Raw genomic sequence first — 25,263 nt, forward strand, 5'->3', positions numbered from 1 at the left:
AAATGGCATTTATAATGTACAGTCGCTGTACATTACACATTTGGAGTTTGTTTAAGAATCTTTGCGCCCTAAGTAAAACCATAAATGGTCATTTTACATCAGACGCGCACGTCTACACTCCAGATTTATTTTGAAAAACCTAATGACAAGACGCAGTGGGAGACTCGAACTTGACACTCACTTGACAGGTCTGAATTAATGAACAACATTGTAGATACAGGAAGAGCAATTGTAGAATTATTGGTCCAATATATGCCATAAACCCGCATGGACAAGAAGCCTTCGCCTCGCTCCATGTCCTCCGGGCCGAGACCGATGTCTTCGCCGCCGAGACGCAACCGTCGACACCGAGCGTCCGATTGTCAACATTACCGGGGATGAATGGCGGTGCGTCAACGTTAACGCGTCAAAATGAGGCTTTTAACGTCTCTGTTGAAGAACACCAACCCCAAAGTGGAGTATTATTCCAGGTTCTCGCCGTCTCCGCTCTCCATTAAGCAGTTTTTGGATTTCGGTAAGTGGTGTCAGTGCTTCTTATTTCCTGTGTTGTTGTTGTTTGCTCTGTGAAACTGCTCATGGTGCTGCAGTTTAGGAGAAGCTCCAGCAAATGTTCCTGTCAAATGTGTTCGCCATCGTGTGGGAGACATCATGTTGTGACTGCATCGTTCATGGTTCCGCATGGCAGCTCTGTGTTTCTTATGTAAACATGCAGCAATATAAGTCGTCTTGAAACGCTCCAAATATTTAAAGTGGACCAATATTCTGACACAATGTAGCCATGTCAAGTATAAAATATCTTGTATTTAAATTCATTATAATAAGTATAATACAATACATGTTAGTGTATAATAGGTTATAAATACATATTATAATAATAATTAATATTTGATATTAAATTAAGTATATATAAGTATAATATAATTATTCTAATTCTATATTTATATCACTAATGAGATGCGAGATGCACGAGCAGTTCAAATGTAAAAATGCATTTACAGAGTTAATAATGCAGATTACTCCACATAATGAAGCACTATTTTGTTTTATTTTATTTCAAGGCAGTCCTTTTCAAGCCTTTTACACCAAAGTACCCCCTAAAAAATGCAAAGCGCTTAAAGTACCATCTTCATGGCCAACATTAAAATACAGTAGCTTAGTAGATCTAAGTGCTCATGAAAATGATGTTATTGCACGTCACTGTAACATTGTGCACAGTTTGAACGTTAACACTGCGCTTAACTGTAGGAAAATTGTACTGAAACGTTAAACACAACTGAGCTGTACTTGGGCGGTGATTCTTTCGCGTCCCGCTAGAATGAGCCCACGTACCACACTTTTAGAATCACTGTATTTTAAAAGCATATACTATTGCGTTGTGCATATCGATGCTACATACATCTATTACAATGTTATTGGTATGATAACCCATGTATGAGAGCTTATTAGAGGGGCAGGTGTACCATATGGTGTGGTCGCTAAGTGCATATATTTTGAAACCGTACTGTGTATATTCAGATTGAATGTAAAGCGGGATCAATACCAAAGCGGATTGTTTCAATTATGGTCAAATTCATAAAAAAATCCACAAATATTTAAGTATAAACAATATTCTGGTTGGTCGAGCCTTACACGATTACAGTCATATAAAATATATGCACAAGCCAGCATATAAACAATGTGTACAAAATGCAAACAAAAGAAATGTGTTGTGTTACATAAATCATTTTACAAAAATATCCAAATCATTTTCAAGGATAATTTTTGCGCGGACAGTTTGTTAGTAATATTTACATATATTTGACTATTTCTTAGGGTTACATTCGGGAACGTTTCATTTTATTTTACAGTATATTTGACAGAATATTTCATCAAGCCTTTGAGTTGGATCTCATTAGATCTCTAGGTGTACCTGCTGGTGTGTTTGGTGAGTTAGTATTATATTTGTAAGTTTGACGGCTTGTATTCTGATATATACGGTATATAGATATAAACACCAACGCAGATTGCTCCTTCAATTTTGATGAAATTCATCACGACTAACTCCATGTTACCAAATGTGTTTTCTTTCCTTTCCTGTTTTTCTTTTCTTCTCCTCTCAAATGCTGAGTCTATCCCCATTTAGAAAGACTTGAGGCTTGAAAGTTGAGAAAACAGTTACTGTATTAACTGCAACATGCAAGCAGTTCTCTAAGCTTTCCCTTAATCCATGTGCGATTACAAGCGGTCGTTTGCGTTATGTCATTTCTTCTCACGGCTGTATGGGAAGGAGGCTGTGCAGCGTTTGTGCGCCAGTCTTCTCGGTCGCTCCGCGGGACAGCATTTGTTGTTTTATGATCAACAAGCCACATCCTCTCCGTCATTCTGCTGAATCCGAGGAAGCTGAGTGGAAGGAACTGTTGTTCTACGATATAATCCTCTTTCTCACATATTTTTGTGTGCTTCTTAAGTTGCACACTGCATTACCAGAACCAATGTTTACATCACAGCCTTTTAAAAGTGAGACATTTGCAGAGATTGAGCTCTTCCTGCATTCTCCGAAAGCATATAACCTACACATGACCCCACAAGCCACCACACGGAGTGGTCTAACAAGACTTGCTGTTTCCTCAGAGACTCCACAAAGTTAATTCAAGTCTGATGGGTCTTGGCTTCAAGCTCCTAAAAAGCTCCCTCTGTCAATTATTGTCTTGCTTTTGATTTGGCCAATAATTGATAGTGGGTTAATGATAGTGGGTTAATCAGAATCAGAATCATCTTTATTTGCCAAGTATGTCCAAAACACACAAGGAATTTGTCTCCGGTAGTTGGAGCCGCTCTAGTACAACAGACAGTCAATTTACAGAACACTTTGGGGACATAAAGAGATTGACAAAAAACAATTGTGCAAAAAGATGCAGAGTCCTCTAGCACTTAGAGCAGTTCGAATGACTAATATTGCAATAGTCCGGTGCAATGACCATTGTGCAAAGGGCGCTGAGACTTCAAGGAGTGTATGCGGTTTAAAGTGACGAGTAGTGCGATCATCTGGGACAATGTCGGTTGTGCAAATGTTACAGATACTCCTCAATCGGTGTGCAAATGGAGCAGATGCTACTCTGGCACGAGTGGCCAGTATATGCAAATAGTGCAGCATGGCGAGACAACTACAGTGAGTGCACGAGTCATACATAATTGGCCCCACAGAAATGTGACAACGAACTCAAGTCAAAAAAATAAATAAAAAATTTCCAGCTTGTTGTAATGGAATTATAGGTTAGGTGTTTAAGAAGTTGATCGCAAGAGGGAAGAAGCTGTTGGAATGTCTACTAGTGATAATGATAGCTCTTGTCAATACAAGGGTTGAAAATTACTGTTACTAATATGTGCCTTATTGACAGGCAAATCTAGAATCTGAGCTTTAGTTGTGCCCCACCCCTACTCAGAATGTCCGGCATGCAGTACATTGCAATTAGCAAAACAAACACGATAATTGGTAAGCTCACCAAAGATATTTTAGGGGCGCTAAGAGGAAATTTAGCTTTCCCTAAAAAGGGTCTAAATACGCCAATCCTTACTGGTATATTTACACTTGGATACCGAGTCACTCTTACTCATGAGACGTGACAATCAACCTTACAAAACATCTATGATGCTTACAGTTTTCTTACTCCAATTTTTAAATGTAAAATACTAGTAAGCGTTTGCTTAAGTTGTCTGCACGGGCCGAGAATGATAAAATAAACATCCACGCTAATGTTGGCTTACCCTGTTGTTGCGCGTTACCACAATTTAATAAAACTAAGACAAAGTAAAACGACTCACCTTTTCAAAAGGCTCATAATGTACCGAGCCGCCATATCCTGTACTACATCACACAATAAGTTACATTTCGGGTTCTATGGTTATCATTATGGTCTGTAATGATATGTCCGGGTGAATGCATTTTTAACAAATGGGCTTTTGATTGGTCGTCAGGATTTATGTATAAAGGCGAACAGATTGATATTGAACATCACAACAACGTATTAATCCAGATCAAGCCTATTTCCGTATGTCCACCTTTTGTTACAGGTAGGGAGAATGCATGTGAGAAAACATCGTACATGTTCCTACGTAAGGAGTTGCCGGTGCGTCTGGCCAACACCATGCGAGAGGTCAACCTGCTGCCCGATAAGCTACTCAGCCAGCCGTCCATCCGTCTTGTTCAAAAATGGTGAAATTACATTTATGTGCAAAATGTACAGAGGTTCAATAAATGGCCTCTTTTGAACTACAATATCTGCTTGTAATATTAGTTGTGCTGAGTTATGAATTACTCTTGGTTTTTAACTGTTTGAAATAGATAAAACTTTCAATGGAGAGCTGGAAGTACATTGAGTAAAATTGTATGTATATTGCAACCACTTGATAAGGTGTCTGATAACAGTTGCCCTTTGCCTTTTGTGTGTTTTATCAGGTACATGCAGAGCTTTGTGGAGCTCCTGGATTATGAGAACCGAAAGCCAGAGGATCCTCATGCTCTGAATGAGTGAGTGATGCAATTGAAAAAAATGCTAGGTTAATTGAACATTCTAAATTTGCGTGAATGGTTGTTTGTCTATATGTGCCCTGCGCTCAATTAGCTCGGGTGTCCCCCCCGTCTCGTACAAAGTCCGCTGCGATAGGCTCCAGCTCAACTGTGACCCTGAACAGGATAAGCGGTAGAAAAATGAATGAATGGACGGAGGTGTTTCCCAAGGCTTTTGTCCATTACTGTGCAAGTATTGTGTATTTATACAATAACAATGGCCATGTGATAAACAGCCATCCATGGCTAATACTAGCACACAGAAATTTGGATAAGGCAGCCCGTTTGGAACACCAGTTTCCAAGAATTGCTCCATCATTTCCCCTTGTTGGGACTCTTTTCAGTTTTGAAGCCTTTTAACACCTCCTAAATTTTCTCGGCGTTGCGCCTAAAGCTTCCTGGAGCTGTTGATCGAGATCCGAAACCGTCACAACGATGTGGTTCCGACCATGGCACAGGGCGTCATCGAGTACAAGGAGAAGTTTGGTTTCAACCCCTCCGTCAGCAGCAACGTCCAGTATTTTCTCGACCGCTTTTACACCAACCGCATCTCCTTCCGCATGCTCATCAATCAGCATAGTGAGTCTTAATGGATTTGTATGGATGTTATCGGCTTGTTTGTGCATGGCTAACTTGAATCCCTGTCCAGGTCTCCTGTTCGGTAACGACACCAACCCGGCTCTTCCCAAGCACATCGGCAGCATTGATCCGACCTGCTGTGTGGCTGAAGTTGTCAGTGGTGAGTTTAAAAGCCTCTCGTGCACCACGGTTACTACAGTGGACAAAAGTTTACAAGCCCATTTTCTTTTAAATGCAATGGTTTCTATGGTGGAATTGCATATGAGGTCTTAGAACGCTCTTCACTGCTCCCCTCCTTTGAAGTGTATTTAGTGGTTAGTTGTTATAGCTACAAGTACACGTCCTCTCAATCCAAGATGGTCGACAAACAGCCACACTTGTTAACCACTGCTGGAATATCCTCCCAATCCTTCTATTGGAGGAGAACCCCCCCAAAAATGCTGATATGCAGGAACATCTAAGGAACAATATTCTTTTTGTTTAAAAAAAAAAATAGTTCTAATAGCTAGTAAATTGGGATTACACGTGTCCAATACAGTGGATGTCATGTCATTCGTTAGTATACAGTCATAGCCATGACTGTATTGTCTATTTATAGAAATAATTTTGATAATCCTAATTGACCTGTGTCTTTTTATACAGTCATGGCTAAAAACAATGGCATTCCTGGGGCCAATGTTTTTAGCCACGACTGTAGGAGCTGAGTGGTAATGGAGGTGCAGATAGTCAAGATGCAGAGGGCGGTCAGTATGATGGGGGAGCTGGGGAAAATGCTCGCATGTAACCTGCCCGGCAACCCACACTCAAGCCTGCAAATAACTGTGGAAAGTCCAAGACAATGACTTTGATGGAGATTTGGCTCCTTTTCTATGAAACTGGAAAATGAATGTCGAGGGAAGAACACTCGTCAATTTCTTCATGTACTGTATTTGTTTCCTGGTGAGCTCATTGATAAGAGGGTGTAAATCACCAACGTTTATGCTCTGCAGCAAGTAAAAGAACATCTAGCAGTGACGAGTGAGGAAATGCAAATTTCTCTCGGTAGGTTCAGCGCAGGTTGTCACTGGCCCCGTCTCACCAAGTCAAAAATGCAAACGGATGCCGTGATGCTGCATGCACACGTGCCACAATGCCCTGGTTGCTTTGCTTGATTTCATACAGCCTAGGATTGTTGAACTTGGCATATAAAGTACTTTTAGATTTTCTTGCAAATTCTTTTGACGGTGGCAGCAGCCAGGACACACATTGTAGAGGGGGAAATATTCTTCTCATCCTGAATATTTGCTCCCATTGATCTCTGCTAAATGGTTTGTATACATAATACTAATCCACTGGTAGACATCCTGCAGCGAGAATACAAAGCCATGTGACGCAAGTAGAAGCCAAACACTTTATTTTGTTTAGTCTACTGAGTCATGTTGTCTGTGCTTCATCCATCAGATGCATATGACACGGCCAAAATGCTGTGTGAAAAGTACTACTTGGCTGCTCCTGGGCTCCACATTGAAGAGTTTAACAGTAAGTGATTTCAAGGCTTTTGTGCAATATTGTTATTGTTGTTATGGCCCACCTTGGGAGTCTGGACATAATTCCAAAATGACAAGAAAGGTGACGGACAATGGAGTGTTTATGTTAAAAACATGGCAAGATTACTTTTTGCCTCTCGCGCACAGGTGTCAAACTCTAGGCCGGCAAAAGCTTGTCGCAATTTTTCCTTTATTTCTGTGCAAAACTAGTTATTCAACATAGAAATATGAGGCGCAGTCAAAATGTAATGAGCCCGATTTCACTTAACCCTATAATAATGGATTTTTGTTTTTTCAATTGGCTTCAATTGCCGTTTGTAGTTTAAATACTTGTTTGAAGGTTGTTGTTTTTTTGGGAAAATGTCCATTTTGGAAATGCCACAATTGTTGAATGCCCGTCAGAAGCAGAGAGCTGTGATTGAATTTCTTGGTTTGGAAATGGAGCCACCAGTGGAATATTTTCAAAAGGTTGCAAAATGTGTATAGGGAAGCTGCAATAAGCATACAGCACCGTCAAAAAGTGGGTGTCCAGGATCAAAGGTGAAGAACAAGAGCCTGCTTTGAGTGACCTCCATAATGACCAGCAAAGGAGGTTGTCATCAGTTCCTTTGGCGGGACAACCATATCCCATCCTCCATGCTCACCTGATCTGGCACCATCAGGTTTTCACCTTTTTGGAACTTTCAAAGGAGGGGTTAGGGGTCAGCGGTCTATAATGACGAACAAGTTAAGCAAGATGTAAAAAAAAAAAAAAAAAAAAAAAAAAAAAAAAAAGGGTAAATGAGCAACCTACTGAATTTTGCGAGGCTAGGATATTTGCCCTAATTCATCGATCGACAGTTGGTGTTGAGAAAAAGGGAAACTATATTGAAATCCCCACTTTTTGGGCTTTATGTGTACCTGTACGTTGCCTTTATTGCAGTATATACAGCGAGAATAAAATCATGTCATTACTTTTTATTGCAGCCCCTAAGAATTCTAACGCAGGGGCAACTTTTAGGGTTCCCAAATGGAACATATTAGATAACAGACAAGAGGAACTGCCTTGCACTCTGGCCACAACGCCTCATGCTGATAAGAAATCAACAATAGTGACAACATTAAAAGCTCTTTGGTGACATCAACCATTATTTGTGTGTGTGTGTGTGTGTGTGTGTGTGTGTGCGTGCGTGTGTGAACACCCTCCATTGTTTTCTAGTGAAGACCCCCAAAAAGTCCATCCAGGCCGTGTACGTGCCATCTCATCTATTTCACATGCTGTTTGAGCTCTTTAAGGTCAGTAACCTCATAGCTGTGTAAATCGATTCACTCTGCACGTGACACTAATTCTACAAGGGCATATTTAATTAACCCTCTCTCTTTTTTGCCCAGAACTCAATGAGAGCCACAGTGGAGCTTCACGAGAACAGCACAGAAGGATTACCACCTGTTAAAGCAAAAGTCACTCTTGGTAAAGAGGATCTGTCCATAAAGGTGACTCAGACACACCCCTACATAGTTCTTATCTCTGTGGTAAAACATAATTTTGCGTGTCTACCAGATCAGTGACAGAGGAGGAGGAGTTCCTCTGAGGAAGATCGACCGCCTTTTCAACTACATGTACTCCACTGCCCCGACGCCCAGCCTGGAGCCAGGCGCAGTCCCGCTGGTACGCTCACACACTTTTAAAATCGTATTAGCGTTGACATTTTCTTAACATTTCTTTCATGAGCTGTGTGCCATGTGGCTAATAAAATAACCTGCTCTCATCTCTACTTTCAGGCCGGTTTTGGCTACGGTTTACCCATTTCCAGGCTCTATGCCCGATACTTCCAGGGGGATCTGAAGCTCTACTCTATGGAGGGTGTGGGCACTGATGCTGTTATCTATCTGAAGGTAAACAGTGGATTTACGCTGCAGGTCTTAAGTGTCCAATTCCAATTTAATGCCTACATCCAATGTTTTTGAGGGTCATTTAGTCCTGAATTTGTAAGTAACACATATCCAATGTCACTGTGTGACTGAACACCTGAAACAACTCACTTGTGTACATGCCCACAAGGCACACAAACAACTACAGGTGTGCCAACATCAGGCAGTGGCAACAAAGAAGTAAACCTCCACCCATCCATTATCTGAGCCGCTTATCCTCACAAGGGTCGCGGGAGCGCTGGAGCATCTATCCCAGCTATCATCGGACAGGAGGCGGGGTACACCATGAACTGGTCAAAGACGTAAAGACTAATATATAATACAAATATTAAACATGCTGTTTAGTTAGCCTGTACTGACTCCTACCATCCCATTGGTTTCAATGAAAGCAACCTCTGCATTACTTAACAATTACACTGGGGAACACAATTTGTGTTGCGTTAGGTCTGACAGCTGTTTTTCACAAATTTTTGGGTGCGTAATCTAACACTGATCTCAGTTTTTCTCTATCACGTCAAGTTTATGAACCATATATCCCTGTTTTCTTAAAGAATAGGAAAAATACTGTACTTAACAGATATGTGCTTGTTTTATAAAACATTTCAAATATTGACATATGATGAAATATGAAAGAAACAGGCATGACTGCAATGTTATTTTAACACCATCATGTTTTACAAAGGATATGCCACAAATCCTCTTAATTCCTACTATGCTAGCTTTCTGTTTGCAGATATTGATAGTACTGACCCATTGGGAGCTGCACAAACCTCTCACCGCACAGTCTCAATCAGTGTTGCCACAGTTACCTTGAAAAGGTAACTTAGTTACTTTACTGATTAATTGAGCCTAAAAGTAACTTAGTTACTTTATTGATTGCTTAATTTCAAAAGTAACTAAGTTAGAAAAAGTAACTAGTTACTTTCAGCAGCTGTCAAGTGGCAGGAATATCACTGATCCACAGTACAAAAAAAAGCATTAGCTTAACCGTACCCATTACTTGGTAATATACGCCACACAAGTTACAGAAGGATGTCATCAAGATGAACAAATAACTTAAATATGAGTGTAGTTAGGGTTAGGGTTAGCTGCTTGTAATATTACTTCGTGCGCACTTGACATGCCAAATAGCCACCAAAATATAAACCAGCACACCATTCTCAATTCACTTCTTTAAAGACTCTTAACTGATAGCTAGACAGACAAACAGTAGCAACCCTGCCGATTGTGTGGGGGTCCATGAAGGCAACTGTGTGTGTGTGTGTCCGTCCTTGGCCCAGACGGCTCCGTTTATACATATTTTGCCTTTTTTCGATATTGTAGTTAGTCGTTGTGTGCATTTTAGTAATGGATAGTTAAGAATATAGTGTGTTTCGTCTGTTTTATTAGTCATCACTAAAACAAAGGCATGAAGCTCCCCCCCCGTGAGGGGAGGAGCTTCATTTAGACACGTCGTCTAATATAAAAGTATTCTGACTACGTCAGGCTCGCAATGACAGGTTTACTGTCCCCTCAAAATAACTCAACATGCAGCCATGTCTCGACCACTAACAACAAAAGTGAGTACACCCCAAACGGAAAATGTTCAAATTGGGGAAAAAAAAGACTTCTTTTCAAAGCTACCATAAACATAAAGCCTTATTCAAAATAAACAGTAAATAAACACCCCTATCCACTATTACAGGAAATAATGTAAGTGTACAAGTAATCCCTCGCTACAGTATATCGCGGTTCGCTTATTGCGGAGCAAGTGCATTGCGAATTTTGTTTTCTGTTGATCACTGTAGTGCAGTTACACCCCTGCATATCTTTGGTTCACTTAGTATTGCTGAGTATTTGACTATAATGTGGCAGGAGTGACTTACTGAGCAGTTTTAACTCACACAATTGGTAAGCCACCAAGTTTCATAGTAATGCAATGAATGTGACCAGAATGCCAATGTTGAACACATACAGTAAGCTACAGTGACAGTTTCATGAATGAAAGTCACAAATACCAACCTAGCAGCCCATTCCGTATAGTTAATGCACACACTCATAACCGTATGGAAGAAATGCAAGTAAAGAGCAACGTTAAGCTTGATTTTCTACAACCTGTTGTTAAAAAGAGCACCACACAGAATTCTGGGAAGCTTCAGCAAGCACCATGATGCTCTGCGCGGCCGACAACGCAGAGACCATCACTGTGCGACACATTGCCTAATGGCTCGGCATGGGTTGACTTTCATGTCACTCAAGCGGAGCACGCACAGCTTTTAAAGGCATGTGCTTGTGTACTGTAGAGTGTGTGGAGGGTGACCTCAAGTGGACAAATAAATACCTGCACCTCCCTAACATATCGCATACTGCCATTGAAATAATACAGCAAGTCATTGGTCGCTACTTTGCAGATTTCATCTTTTGCTAGGGTTTTCTGAAATGTAACACCCCTGTGATAGAGAAGGGATTACTGTATTTCTCTTGTATGTCACACTACTTGTGTGGTCTCGTCTGTGGGAAGGCCCTGTCAAGTGAGTCCTTTGAGAGGCTTCCCGTCTTCAACAAGTCAGCGTGGCGACACTACACCACCAGCCCCGAAGCGGACGACTGGAGCAACCCCAGCAAGGAGCCGCGTGATGCCAGCAAGTCCAAATACAAGACCAGCAGATAACTCGGCACACTCCTTCACAAATTACCAGTTTAGCATCACACTGTCTTTATATCGTACTGGCAAATATAGAGGACATCCAGCAAAGTCTCTCTTCTGTAACTCCATTTATTAATAACCGGTGACGCCTGGTCAAATGTTCTTGTGTTTCGTGTGCTGCTTCGCCTACCTCAGCTTTGCACATAGCTCCCTGTGCCTCAGTGAGTCATCAGTATCTCTTCATCGTTCAAAGGGCGTTTTCGCTTCTTCTCGCACACCCTGGCTTCGAGTTTCAGTGGCGTCCTCCTTTCTTTTGAGAGCTACGTTTGACTGGACACACAAGAAGGTCAGTGGGGTGGTAGTAGTAGAGTCTTGTTTCAGCCTGGGAGAAAAGTCATAAATCAGGAAATACAGGATTCTGCTTCACCAATACAAAACGGTAAAGCCTTACTACTGAATTTTATGGTGGATGTTTTAGGTCTAGAGTCCCTCATCGTCCTTTTGCAATGTTGGTAGATTAGTCATGTGCCAATCTTGCTCTGTATGGCCATTTCCATCCATCCATTTTCTACCGCTTATCTGATGTCGGGTCGCGGGGGCAGTAGCTTTAGCAGGGACGCCCAGACTTCCCTCGAGGTCAGCAGTGCACCATTCCCAATATACACAGTGTTGATGGTGCACTGCTTCCCCCACCTGAGACGCTGGATAGTGGACCAGAATTTCCTCGAAGGCGTCCGGACGTCTTTCTCCATGGCCTCAACGAACTCCTCCCATGCCCAAGTTTTTGCTTCAGCGACCACCAAAGCTGCATTCCGCTTGACCAGCCGGTACCCGTCAACTGCCTCAGGAGTCCCACAGGCCAAAAAGGCCCGATAGGACTCCTTCTTCAGCTTGACGGCATCCCTCACCGTTGTTGTCCACCAACGGTCCACCAACGGTGAGGGGGATTGCCGCCACGGCAGGCATCGGCCGACCACCTTACGGCCACAGCTCCGGTCGGCCGCCTCGGCAATGGAGGCGCGGAACATGGTCCATGGTCGGACTCGATGTCCCCCGCCTCCCCCGGAACATGAGCAAAGTTCTGTACTGAAACTCCTTCTGACAGGGAATTCCACCATACGTTCCCAGCAGACCCTCACAATACGTTTGGGCCTGCCACGTCGGACCGGCATCTTCCCCCACCATCGGAGCCAACTCACCACCAGGTGGTGGTCCGTTGACAGCTCCGCCCCTCTCTTCACGTGAGTGTCCAGGACATGCCGCAAGTCCGATGACACGACCACAAAGTCGATCATCGAACTGCGATCTAGGGTGTCCTGGTGCCAAGTGCACGTGTGGATATTTTTATGCTCGAACATGGTGTTCGTTATGGACAATCCGTGACAGAAGTCCAATAACAGAACACCGCTCGTGTTCTGATCGGGGGCCGGGGGCCGTTCCAGGGCGTGATTCCTCCCAATCACGCCCTTCCAGGTCTCACTGTCATTGCCCACGTGAGCATTGAAGTCCCCCAGCAGAACGATGGAGTTCGCACTGCACTGCACCTCGCACTGCACCCGCCCCCGATAGCCCCTCCCACAGGCGGTGAGCCCACGTGATGGGGGACCCACGTTACCCTTTCGGGCTCTGCCCGGCCGGGCCCCATGGGTGCAGGCCCCGCCTCCAGGTCTGGCTCCAGAAGGGGGCCCCGGTGACCCCCGTCCGGGAAAAGGAAACCTGAGTCCATTTTTTGTCGTCATCATAAGGGGTCTTTGAGCCGTGCTTTGTCTGGTCCCTCACCTAAGACCTGTTTGCCATGGGTGACCCTGCCAGGGGCAGGAAGCCCCAGACAACTTAGCTCCTAGGATCATTGGGACACACAAACCCCTCCACCACGATAAGGTGACGGCTCAAGTAGGGGCAAATCTAAAAGACCAAAAGGTGGAATAACAAAACAAGGAAATTGAAATGTGCAGGTGGATACAGAGTAGCCAGCATCCTAACAGTGGATCTGGTCAGGAATCTAAGTTGAACATAATGTGCTTTTTCTTTTATTAGTGGGAGTGAAAATGAGAAGGTGGAGAAAAAGCACCAGCAAATTGGTTTTATGTAGTATGTAGGAGCAAACACACCACCAGTAAACATTTCTTTTCAGCTTTGGACTGCTGTATGGCTTTTCCTTTAACTGTTTTTATTCAGAAGAAACTCAATTGTCTTAATCAGGCAGCACACCAGGGCTGAAGGCTTTGAAGGCAGCAGATGCAAATACAGCATCTACTGAATCAAACACAGTACAAAAGAGTGCATTTTACTAACCTTCCACTTAATTCTACTTGAATAAGAGTAAAATCAACTATGAAGATTTCTAATGCAAAGTTTTATTATAATGGATGATTGAAAGTGGTTAAAAGTGATATTTGTGATATGAAGGCCAGTTTAAGCCTTACTTCCAATTGTTATTTCATCTGATCCTTGGATGTTTAACATGAAATCCAGTGTGTATAAATATGAATAATGTATTTGTTGCTTATGTATGCAGCCAGTGTGGGAGTGATGGTTCATCTCACAGCTTCAAATTATGTATTTATATGCATGAAATGCGATTGTGGCCCCATGCAGACATGCATTCACAAACCAAAAAGCCAGTGATTGAGCAAAGATGTGATTCAGCATAAGATTAATTCACTTTTTGTCAAACATGACAATAAAAAAAAATAGATGTTGTGTGTGAGTTGTGTTTTTTTTTTTTTTTTTTTTTCAAATGACAAAAAAAAACATGTTGAGTTTTTATTTTCACGCCAAGCAATTTGGACTTCATCATAAAAAAAGAAAACATACATTCCAAAAGCATATATGTTGGATCTCACAGGTTGCACACCGTTTCTATGCACAGGTGAGTTTAAATTGAATGTCTCATCATTCTTCTGAGTAAAGGCCCAAATCCACCTTGAATTATATTGCATGTTGAGCAGAACATTTTGAGAAATGTCGAGATTTATGGCTTTTCTATCGTGTGACACGTGAAACAAATCAAGCCAAGATGGAGGAGAATGTGACAGGTTAGCTCATTTTGCGTTCAAGAAATGTGGTTGCACCAACACAGTACTGTATTGCTTATACTATGAGTTAATTGCGGTCTGCTTTAAAACAACACATATCAAAGGTTAGCGATCAAAGTCAGCTAATATGTCTTGGAGCCCGCTGAAGAGATTCAATTACTTAAGTGTATCATTTTTAGAGGAAGGTCGTTTTGTGAAATGAAAGAAAATCATGAAATGCTTTATGAAGATCACGTCCAAGTGAGAAATGTACTAACTTTACACATTATTGACTCAATTTCCCCCTTTGGGCGTTTTCTCCCTTCTAGTTCCTGATTATGTCACGTTGCACTTTCAAACTGCGCTTTAAAACACTTTCAAAGTCTAGGCCTGACTTGTTGATTTAAAATGTTCTTGAAGCAAATAACAGCACATACATTATTCTTTGTTTTTATACAGGGTGTGTGTTTTTACAAGTGTGTTCCAAAAAAATCGGACATAAGTTTTAACAATTCTACTAAAAATGATTAGCGATGAAAAGGCATTGTGTGTTAGAATATACTCGACCATGAGTGTTCAGCGTGCATTTTCAAGCTAACTCAATAACAAGAAAAACACCCATTGGAAAGCAGATTTGGGACATTGAGGAAAGCTGTTTGTGGAGGCATCCAGTTGTGTTTGGCTGGAGTGCTGCCTGAACACCTCACTCGTGGTGTGCACATTGAACATTTCTAAAGCCATTGTGAAATCAGTTGTAACATCTAGCTCAGTGGTTCTTAACTGTTGTCACCCTGGGAGCCACATTTTCCTACTGTTGCAAAGTCATGACCTACTTTTATAGATGTTACCAGCAATAAAGCACTTTTTGTTGAAAAAAATCGTCTCTGAAAACCCATGCGCGGTGTCTTATATTTTTAAACGCCGTTTCAAATGAGTTTACGAGCCATGACGCCTGCTAGACAGACGCTGAGCTGCACTGTGTTTGTTCACGGAGTAAACCAGTGACTCGACTCGAGCACAAGCGAGGACCATCTCCTGTTGCTTACTGTATATTCCATGTGGGAACTAGGTACACCGCTGTACGGGACAGAAAAAAATCAATATGAATGGAGTTCAAGCCCTGAATATCGTACACAAAACTTTTCCCTTATAAACAAATGGCTGTAGTAAAAAGAGAAAAGGGGACAAAAGCAAGTCGGTGGCTTCACAAAGCTGTGGGAACATTTATAACGGAAATTCCATGATTAGAGTTTTGTTTTTTTCTAAATATGTGATACTGGAATCATGAACAGTCATCGTCCACCTTGCGATGGCTTCTCCACTCAGCAAAACAAACCTCCCATGCACAGAAATCCCACCGCTTCAGTATGCTTTGCTATTTTCCTTGAGGTAAAGCGTTTTTGGTATTCCATCTAGTGTTGGTGTGGGAATTGTACGTGGGCACACGTGTGACAAGTTCTCAGGCAGTGTTCTGTGAATCGCGTGTGCACATGGGAGCGTCCGCCACCCGTCTACTTCTCGTCCTCGTCGCCTTCACTCATGCTGCTGATGGAGGCGGACGCTCCTTTGGGGGAGGTTGGCGGCGAGGGCCGTGCGTTGTGCCAGCGGGCGGGCGGAGATGGCGGCGAAGGCGAGCGCAGGGGAGACAGTTCACGTGGAGGGCTATTGCAGGGAGACTCTCTGGGAGACAGAGCATAGGAGAGCATTCGTCCGCTGCGCTCCTGAAACACCTGCTTCTGCTCAAGCACAGAGAGGGAAAGGTGGAGTCAAAGGTCAAAGAAAATCCCCCCCAAAAGTGTTGCGATGCTTACCCAAGTACCATCAGGTCCGAATAGTTCCAGGAAGTTGCCGATAAACTCCCTCGATTTTTCCTCCCACTTCTGAATGAGGTCGTGACTCTTCTCCTCCACACGGTAAACAAAATGTTTGCTCTTCTCCTCGACGTTGCGAACCTTCTCTTTCATTCGGTCTACTTGATTCTGCAGCCGGTACTTCTTTTCCTGCAGAAATCACATAGCCCAGATAATTACGCAGATGATATCTTGCAGGGTACGTTGGAGAGACCGTGTCTCGGCTGGTCATTGTTTTGTTACCAAAGACCCGTCCGTGCACGTACAAGACTTCTTTTGAAGTCAAAATGACGGCAGAAGTTCAGTCGACAAGGGGACTGAAGTCAAACAGGTTTGCGACCCGTTCACCTTGACGGCTACTAACCTCCGGCTTCTCGTATTTGATTCATGCGGCATTTGAAATATTACATATTTGACCTAATAAATGTATTTACAAGACTCTTACAAGTTATGATAAAGCGGTGAGGTTAAGACACTAAAGTCATGATATTGCAAGCAAAAAAAGTTACAAATAAAGTTATAATGTGCCGATGACGTTTTCAAGGTGCAAGAATAAAGCCGGAAAGTTACGTGTATAAGGTCAGAATGTCACAATAAAGTTGCGTCTTAAACAAAGTCTTGAGCATGGCACTTTAATAGGCTACACAAAATATGTAGCTTTTTGGATGGGTGGAGAAAGACAGAATAGCTGGAGTTCAATGCAAGCTCAGGGAGAACGTGCAAACTCCATAAAGAAAAGCCCCAGGTGCAAACTAAGATTCAAACGCACAACCGACACGCCAGTGTCACGAGCTCACGTTGATGTAGCTGACGTTGAGCTCCTTGGCCGTGTAGCCACGTTGGAGGTTACGACGGGCGTAGACGTCGTAGTCCCGGACAATCCTGGTGATGATGTCCGACGTGGAGATTCCCTCGGTGCGTTGAGTGGGCACAAACATTCCTGGTGTGCAACGAGACAAACATATTCCTTTAATACAAGAAAGGCTGCACGCAACGGTCTTTTCGTTGCATCGCACAAACACACCAACCTGCCTCCTTGATGTGTTTGTAGACATCCTCGCTCCCTGCTGAGGAGTATGGGATATCATCATGAGCCACAAAATCGATCTGAGAAACAATCAGACGATGCTGTATTGCACGGAAGGACACACACAGCCTGCCCCTAGTGTTTGAACATGCCAGCCCTCGCTCGCACCTTGTGTTGCTCCAGAAATTCGGGCGTGAGCGTCCAAGGAGCATCCCTGAGCACCTCGTCGACATAGCGGCAGTGTCTGAGCGCTTCGTATCGCTCTGTCTCAGTCATGACAGTGAAGCCCTTGTACTTATGGGTCAGCTCATCGCTGCACACTGTGTCTCACAAAAAGAACACATCCAACGTGTTTCAGGCAGATTGTTGGCTACCGGAGACGTGGCTTCGCAGGTTGTCTCCTACCTCCCACGATGAGGTAGGTGTTGGGGAAAAGATTCTTGGCCTGCATGAGAGCACGAGCATGGCCCGAGTGGAACAGGTCGAAGATGCCATCAGCGTACACTCTCACTGGACGGTCCACTGAAAACGCATTTTAAAATGCTTGCTTTTACACAGTAGCTGTACAGGGGGGTCCTCGGTTTACGACGGCCCCTGCACGGTTTTGAGGTGACCGGCCGCGTGCAATTCACGAGTTTGTGCGGCGAGCGGCACACGAACACGTCGTCCCGAGGCACAAGAAGGCATGCACAAAAATATTGACTGTAAAGATGAGTTATATATTACGTCTATATGTAAAATACAATCTTTTAAATGACATTTTAACATTATTAAATGTCAGATAAGTATGAAGAGCAATGAACAACTGCTTAATTAAACTAAAACTAACATAGTAAAGTAAAACTCCTTGAAAATGCATTGACAGAAGCATCAAGAAGGTCCATTGGGCGTTTTATAGATACTGCTGGAAGTGTCGCATACTATATAATAAATATTTTTGGCTACTGATTGTATCGCTGATATTGTACACTCTCCTGTGGCGCGGTAAGTTCAATTTCCTGGTCTACGGTTCTAATCGCACTTTCCCTCTTCCTCACTGAGCTGAAGTCTTACAAGGTTTGCTGATGTCTCACGTGACGCCATTACGTAGTCATACTGTGTTCCCAAGCTGTAGGAACGACAGCAATGTCATAAAATGTCATCGTTATTTATGATGTCATTGCAGCCTAGCGCCAAGGTCACGCCCCTCCTCCCCTCCTCCCCAGGCTCGTTGAACTGGAGGGCTTTTTACCCGGGGTGCCTCTGCGGGCCTGAGCGACGGTGAGCTTCTCGTGAGGCGCGCGGCAATCGCAGCTGGTCTCTCTGGCAAAGATGGCAGGCTCTGTCAGCATCTGAGCAAAACACAACAACAAGAGACGGGTCATTACTGCATTGCCTCGGACGTCTGCTCCGCAGTAAAACATTGGCTCCGGTTGCAGGCGGGCCTGCTCTCGACGTGCACTTAGTTCTCTGTGCGGCACAAAAACAAATCGAGGAATGACGCGGGAATGGAGAATTCTTTGTGAGCCACGTTACTCACTCCTAAATCAGGGCAGAGCAAAAAAAAAATCTGTGTGTCAGGTGAGGATGTAAATGCAGAAAACCTGGAAACGGAACCTCCCCATGAGAGGTACAACCGCTGACGTCGGCCATGGCAATGGGTCGAGACAACTGTCTCGGGACGAGACAGTTGACGGAAGCAGGGTACACATATCATGATTCTTAACATCTTAACCCATTTTTACAACAATCGATTTGCAGCGATAAGGCCTGACCGTATCTTTTATTTTGTTTTATTTTTTAAACAAAAACATATTGAATAAATGGGGATGTACTGCTAATAAGCGTTTTGGGGGTTGGTTCCCTCAAAACATGAAAAAAAAAATAAGGAAAACAACTAGAAAAACAATCTGTCAATAGGTGAATCCCCGGGTGCCGAACTGCGAGTGTGCAGGGGTCCACTGTATTGTTAATTTCCCCCATAGTTGATGAAGGAAATATAGTCACATGTCCAAATGGGACCCCGAGACCATCGGTGATATTGAAAATGGATGTATGGGTTAATCATATGGGTACTGCGGCCTGCAGGGGGCGAGAGTGACATGAGAGGGAAGACTGTAAAATGAAGACAGAGGGCACGGAGACATGGGTAAGGGAGCGCGGTGCCCCTGTTTGTCCTCACTGCGGTAATGCCCTCTCTGGCTCATCATCCTACCCGCTCAGTGTCCACTCAGCATCTCCCACAGGCACATGTGATGCGGGGATCTGTTTCATAACCAATCCAGGAGCCTTTTGTCTGCCTTTCACTCACACCCACACGCGCTCGACCACAACAAAAGAAGACGCCCTACCGTCCGAGGATGGGGGCAAGTGTGTTCCAGTTCCTCCATTATTCCCAAAGACTCATTGGATGTGGCTGCGGTCCCTCCGTGATGTGACTCAGCATCAATGAGATGATGCCTCTCTCCTCGCCACTATGTGCCTCCTTCTTCTTCCCCCGCTCCCACTCTCACATCCCTCCTCCCATCATCCAGTCTCTGGTGCTCGCTACTCCGCCCTCCCCTCCCCTCCCATCCCATCCCCTTCCATCCACTCTCACCTCATGGCCGCACAGAGGAACTGTCCGCGGTGAGGACCCACTCTACAACACCACAGGCCTTACAAGCACAAGTCACAAAGATGACGATTAACAGTCGGTTACATATAATGTTTATGGGGAGGTCCACCTCTCGGCGAAAAACAGGGAATTCGCCCCCAAATCAGCCGAAAATCACAATATTTGCGTTTGTGACGCGTGAGTTGCTCTTAGGGTTTAATAGAGGATCTTTGAACGTTCGCTGATGATCGGCAGAGATCGCTCGCCCAATCAGAGCGGCGAAAACCCCAAAGGAGGACATCGCACTCTTTGGAAAGAAACAACATCAATGCATTTACGCTTTTTTTCCCCCTCTATCCGTTCTTCCATTTATATCAAAATTGTAGGCGTTACAAATGAAGAATTTTAGGATTTCAGACAAGTGACAGTTGACAGCGTTTCGACACACGGAACCGATTTACGGCATCACACACCACAATTTGTTAACAAATACGAATTTAGATTTCTATTGCAGAACATTTTGATAACTTTTACCGTAGATGCCGTAACCGTCGTAAAACAATTGTAGTCTTTTTTGAGACTTTATCAAAGTAAGTATCGTCAGAATGTAATGTTAACTTCAAATGACGACCTTAACTTTTCCATTTTTTATTCTTTTTTTTTTTTTTGCAAAATATTAATGGATTCAAATAATATATTTATATATATTTAAAATGTTTTAAAGTGCTCCATGATGTGTTCTCAAATAGGTTCATTAACCACAGAACTGGGCTTCAGAGTCATTTTTATAAAAAAAAAAAAAAAAACAATTTTAAATATAAAAAAAGCAGTTATTGGGCAACGTTACCTTCGTGGTTCCTCTTCTTTGCCGAGGACGAGTTGCATATGCGCCACATCGTGCTTGGCTGCGTCGCTCTTTCACCATAGCGTCCAAAAAGCATGCCAAAGTCTAAATTGAATATCTATTGAAAACAGTTGTGTTTCCCCTTTAACTAATTTTGCTTTAATGGTAGCGCTTCCGGTTTTGTGCTCGAGTAATTGTACGCATCTATCGCCTCATAGACATATGATGAGATGACGACAGTCGAGTGCGCTGACCTTATTGTACACAAACAGTGTCTGGTTGGATGAATTCGGTTGGCTGCATCATATTGTAAAAAAATTAATAAATATATCACGAAAGTAAAGTGACAACATGAAGTATAAATGTCAAACGCCAAAGTGAACTCAGGAACAAAACGGCCTTTGTGTTTTTATTGTAGACAGTGTAGTATCTCTGTGGCCCCAATGTGGGGCACAAATCTATTGTACCCTCCTGAATTCCGCCTCATTACCATAGAAACGAGTTCACACAGTGTAACAGAACAATGGCCCGAATCGTATGATTAAACATTTATTCAGACATGATAAAATTACTACACACAACTTGTCAATAGAAGTATGAGATTTTTGTTTTTCATTTTAATTGCCATATTGTTATGTTGTTGTTTTTTTCCACCCAAATTGTTAATTTTCAAACTTTCTTACAGGGAGATTTTTTTTTTTTCCAAGAACTCCCTTGTAAACCGAACCCCAACTAAACGTAACTTCCATGTGCTCCCCTAAAAAGCATAACAATTAAAAAGTTGTCTATTTTCTTGAAAAAGTCATAATATTATGATAACAAATACACATTGTTCTGAATTTTTTTTTATGTTCTGAGACCGAAGTCGTATTTTTTAAAGGAAAAATGTAATCTTTATGATACAAAGATGTCGGAATGAAGTCTTAATTTATGAAAATAAAGTCATATTTTATAATAAAGTCATAGTTTTGTACTCACAAAAGTAAATTTGCTAAGGCAAGACTTATTTTCTGTGTCTAATATGAAATAACTACGAATAACTAATCATAATCATAACAAATATCTGCTGCTAAAACAAGAAAGCTATCAGAACCTTGCGATTGTGCTCCCATTTCAGTGTCTTTAATCTTATTTGATTAGATTTCTATGTTATCAGATTTTTCCTCGTGACACCTGGCATGTCTCCATTTTTTCCCCGTTTATTTGTCCGTTGTAATTGTGGTTTCTGTAATGTTTTGTTGCATGTAGCTACATTGCACGACTGTCAGGTTGCCAGATGTGAAATAAAGGTCGAGTGAACCAAAGAAAAAAAGGATAACTTTTGGACCACACTGCCACCTTGTGGGCAGTTAAACAACACGTGTCGTCTCCTTCGGTTGTGATTTGATGTCACTTCCGCCACGTGACTTTCACCGGGGAGGAAAAAGATTTGGCGCGGACTTTTCTGTTATTGTGTTGACCTGGTGGCGCTGGGCAAGCGTCATGGCTCCCGTCTCAAACCCCGACAAAGACATGGACACACAGGACGGAGGTGGGTTTATTTTAGTCCGTCTTGTTTTTAAACTTAAATTAGCGCGGCTGAAGTGAGGTAATTCGGTAGTTATCACGCATGCTACCGTGTCTGCGTTTGCTAACCTCAACACGGACAAGTTGAGTTCAAACAATAATTCAGATGATTTCCCGTCATTAAATTAGGTTTTGCAGGACACGTGTGTGACAATTATGTAGGAGAAGATGAGAGGAGCTAGCGGCGTTGTCGCGACATTTTCTACGCATACGTATTATACTTAGCCAAGAATAGCCTTAAAATAATTGTCCATTTTAATTAATAAACTACATATTGTTTCGAAATGTATGAATAACCTGTCTGACGTGAAGAAACGTGTGTTTAATCTTTTATCAATGTTTCAAAGTTAAACGTATGCGTATTTTTGCATGGTACTTGTTCTTGCAGATGCGGATCTGCACCTGTGTCACGTGTCAAATTTGACCCGGAACAGCCTTTGTGTACACAAACTTTGTAGCCCCTGTACAAAATAATGACACATGGCCCATGCCAGGCCCACTGGGAGTAATTTAGGGTTCAATGTCTTTCCCAAGGGCACTTCAACAGCGGACAGTCAGAGCTGGGATGCAACCCCCCCATTTTTATCCAGACTTGGGACAGGCACTCCCAGTGTCGAACCCGCACCATGCAACATGTACCACCACATGTCAACACGGGTCAAATTGGACACGAACAGTATGTCAAATTCCATTTGTATCTGTCACCTTGCCAGACGATGTAGGTGATGCCTGTGGTCTGGCCAAGTCTCGCTCCAGACGAGAGAAGAGGGAGAAGGTTGGGAGGAAGTCTGCTCTGGAGCAACTGAGAAAGGCCAAGCGAGGGGAGAAGATCAAATATGAGGTCAGTCATGCATGTGAGGTCATGGCTCATAAAATCCTAAATATGAGCAAGCATGTCTAAATGTTGGATGTATGTTTGAATTAATGTCACAGTTTGAGAAATAATATCTATTTTTCAGGTGGAGGAGTTTAGCAGCGTGTATGAGGAGGTGGATGAGGCACAGTACTCCAAGATAGTCCAGGACAGACAAGAGGATGACTGGATTGTTGATGATGGTGAGTGGTAAATACCGTAATAATCCATGTTATCAATACTAACCCACCCCCCCACCCTCAGATGGAGTAGGCTATGTGGAGGACGGTAGAGAGATCTTTGATGATGATTTGGATGATGACGTAGTGGAAAAGAAACAAGGTATTGGCAGTATTACATCATACATACCCTTGTCATTAATTTTTATGCAATTTATCAATCCCTTTTTATTATTTGCGTTGGCAGGAAATGCTAGCACCAAAGGCGCCACCTCAAAGAAACAAATGAAAAAAACAACGGTGGCAAAGCCCAACAGCATTAAGAGCCTCTTCATGAACAGCAATGTCAAGAAGCCAGCGGAGGTGCATTGTTGTGTGCTGTCTGATGTGTATAAAGCTCGATACTGGTGCTTCCAAAAAAAAAAAAAAAAACATTAAAAAAATATATATATATATATATATAGCACACTGCTCACAAAAAGTTAGGGATAATCAGCTTCAGAGTGAAATTTCAGTAAAAACCTAAAAATGCACTGTAACCTTTACTATGAATTGAATATGACTTCAAAAGTTCTGAATGCACATCACACTGTTCAGCATTTTGGCACTTTTTGCATAACTTGATGTTCTCCAAAAAGGAGCTGACTGGTGAACTCACAATCGGCGTTTAAGCCGTGAATTAGCCAATGCATTTCCTGGTTCAACTAGAAAGTCCTCTTCGTCATGGTGTTCACCTTTTGAAATGAAGTCAAGGTGACATCTTGCCGGTGCGATACTTCAAACAGGATGTTCTCAACCACTGAGCTTCAAATGTCGCAGTATCATAAGCAGGTCGCAGCAGAGAGACTGGAAGACTCGCAGAAAGGAACACATACACACCTACATTTATAAATGTATTTACAGAGGGTTCTCGGTTTACGACAGTTTTGTTCCTACACCATCGTAGGTGGAGCACATATCATATCAAACCTATGCTAACATAAATCACAATTGCAGTAAATATTTGTAAGAAAACATTTTTAGATCATAAAACTAACAAAAAAAGAGAACAGTTCCTTAGCTTTGCTCCTGTGGTTTAGTTGCTTGTGCAAACTTGTTTGCGCATCACATTCACTCGCATTCGCATCACTAATATTTGTCTTGTGCACAGCCCTTCAAGTCACCCCACAGATTTTCAACTGCATATCGGTCTGGGCTCTGGTTATCAATTCACTCTTCTGGTGAAGCCAGATCAATATTACCTAAGGTTATTTTATTGTACCTTGGAAAATGTGTATAAAATCTGATTTCTGCCACAAATGTTCCACAATTTCACTTAAAAAATGTATATTTTTCTTTCATGCTTGCATGTATCTTTGTGACCTCTTGCAGAAAGATGTGGACTTGTCCAAGGATGATTTGTTGGACGACATCTTACAAGACCTGCACTCAGAGGTTGATAGAGGCATAAACATGCTTTCATGTCAACAAATGCTTTTGACTTCCTGTCTTTTAAGTTGCTAGTTACACCCCAGTTTTCCTCTGCAAATATGGCTCGCTCTTGCCCACGCAGAAAAGCACCATCCTGTTTCCTCCGCCTGTCACACTGAAGAAAAAGAAATCCCTTGGATCGCCAAGGAATCCGTTCTCTATCAAACCTCAGGTGTCCAAAGTAAACTTTTCAGTTGTTTAAATCATATCTGTGAATCATTGGGATGAAGTGTGTCAACTGGGCTTTTAAAAAAAAAAAAAAAAAAAAAAAAAAAAAAAACACTTTTGTCATGTCTGTGATATCAGGAGCCCACTCCAGCTAAGGCGAAAGTGATCCGACCACCACCACTTGACACCCAGAGGCCGTCAGTCAGTCAGTCTCCTCCCTCAAAAAGGGTTCCAGCAGTGGAGAGAGAAACAAAAACAGCCAAGAAGGAAGAGGAAGGTGATAAAGGCATGTCCATATTTACCTTTGCTTTTGCTCTGACCATTGGACTAACTTCAGTGGTTCATGTGACCCTGCAGTAGCTGAAGATCTGGCGTTTGACACCATGGACTTTGATGAGCCAATGGAGGTCGGACTTGAGGAACCTCCAGAGCCTGCAGTCAGAGAAGAGGCCCCGTCTGAATGTAAAGCAGCCCTTGCGGCTCCAGTCAAAAATGAGCCTCAGGACACCTTCCCCCTGTGAGTCTT

The 25,263-nt window shown here is 42.8% G+C and overlaps 3 protein-coding genes across 4 annotated transcripts in view; 2 read left to right on the top strand and 1 right to left on the bottom strand.

Annotated features, from left to right (window-relative positions):
* Positions 1 to 165: 165 nt before the first annotated feature.
* On the top strand, positions 166 to 13,893 carry pdk3a (pyruvate dehydrogenase kinase, isozyme 3a). The gene is made up of 11 exons (XM_061666149.1): positions 166 to 514; positions 4,051 to 4,192; positions 4,436 to 4,507; positions 4,941 to 5,125; positions 5,196 to 5,285; positions 6,566 to 6,643; positions 7,850 to 7,926; positions 8,023 to 8,124; positions 8,192 to 8,299; positions 8,413 to 8,526; positions 11,063 to 13,893. The coding sequence occupies exons 1-11, from the start codon at positions 412 to 414 to the stop codon at positions 11,210 to 11,212; spliced, it is 1,221 nt and encodes a 406-aa protein (XP_061522133.1). The 5' UTR covers positions 166 to 411; the 3' UTR covers positions 11,213 to 13,893.
* Positions 13,544 to 20,644, bottom strand: pcyt1ba (phosphate cytidylyltransferase 1B, choline a). 2 transcript variants are annotated; one of them, XM_061666150.1, is made up of 8 exons: positions 20,505 to 20,644; positions 18,314 to 18,413; positions 17,488 to 17,604; positions 17,251 to 17,402; positions 17,084 to 17,162; positions 16,853 to 16,995; positions 16,017 to 16,205; positions 13,544 to 15,941 (listed from the first exon to the last, which is right to left on the bottom strand). In XM_061666150.1, the coding sequence occupies exons 1-8, from the start codon at positions 20,580 to 20,582 to the stop codon at positions 15,717 to 15,719; spliced, it is 1,083 nt and encodes a 360-aa protein (XP_061522134.1). In that variant the 5' UTR covers positions 20,583 to 20,644; the 3' UTR covers positions 13,544 to 15,716. The 2 variants fall into 2 exon arrangements, with proteins under 2 accessions (XP_061522134.1, XP_061522135.1); XM_061666151.1 differs by lacking the exon at positions 20,505 to 20,644 and adding an exon at positions 19,413 to 19,576.
* Positions 20,645 to 21,930: 1,286 nt separating this feature from the next.
* The window catches only part of pola1 (polymerase (DNA directed), alpha 1), a 40,492-nt gene continuing 37,159 nt past the window's right edge, over positions 21,931 to 25,263 (top strand). The window contains exons 1-9 of the mRNA XM_061667058.1: positions 21,931 to 22,032; positions 22,781 to 22,908; positions 23,027 to 23,123; positions 23,185 to 23,262; positions 23,347 to 23,462; positions 24,471 to 24,533; positions 24,652 to 24,750; positions 24,876 to 25,014; positions 25,098 to 25,254. Of these exons, the coding sequence (XP_061523042.1) occupies positions 21,984 to 22,032; positions 22,781 to 22,908; positions 23,027 to 23,123; positions 23,185 to 23,262; positions 23,347 to 23,462; positions 24,471 to 24,533; positions 24,652 to 24,750; positions 24,876 to 25,014; positions 25,098 to 25,254 (926 nt within the window). The 5' untranslated portion in view covers positions 21,931 to 21,983. The remainder of the gene's footprint in view (positions 22,033 to 22,780; positions 22,909 to 23,026; positions 23,124 to 23,184; positions 23,263 to 23,346; positions 23,463 to 24,470; positions 24,534 to 24,651; positions 24,751 to 24,875; positions 25,015 to 25,097; positions 25,255 to 25,263) is intronic.

Source organism: Phycodurus eques, chromosome 21 (genome assembly GCF_024500275.1).
Source record: "Phycodurus eques isolate BA_2022a chromosome 21, UOR_Pequ_1.1, whole genome shotgun sequence".
In the NCBI taxonomy this organism is placed as follows: Eukaryota; Metazoa; Chordata; class Actinopteri; order Syngnathiformes; family Syngnathidae; genus Phycodurus; species Phycodurus eques.

Excerpts from the sequence above, each read along its gene's own strand:
- pdk3a (XM_061666149.1), top strand. The coding sequence starts at position 412 with ATGAGGCTTTTAACGTCTCTGTTGAAGAACACCAACCCCAAAGTGGAG. Across the intron at positions 515-4,050 it reads TAAGCAGTTTTTGGATTTCG|GTAGGGAGAATGCATGTGAG; the intron begins GTAAGTGGTGTC and ends CTTTTGTTACAG. Across the intron at positions 8,300-8,412 it reads AGCCAGGCGCAGTCCCGCTG|GCCGGTTTTGGCTACGGTTT; the intron begins GTACGCTCACAC and ends CTCTACTTTCAG.
- pcyt1ba (XM_061666150.1), bottom strand. The coding sequence starts at position 20,582 with ATGGTGAAAGAGCGACGCAGCCAAGCACGATGTGGCGCATATGCAACT. Across the intron at positions 16,996-17,083 it reads CAAACACATCAAGGAGGCAG|GAATGTTTGTGCCCACTCAA; the intron begins GTTGGTGTGTTT and ends GTTGCACACCAG. Across the intron at positions 16,206-16,852 it reads TCAACGTCAGCTACATCAAC|GAAAAGAAGTACCGGCTGCA; the intron begins GTGAGCTCGTGA and ends TGATTTCTGCAG.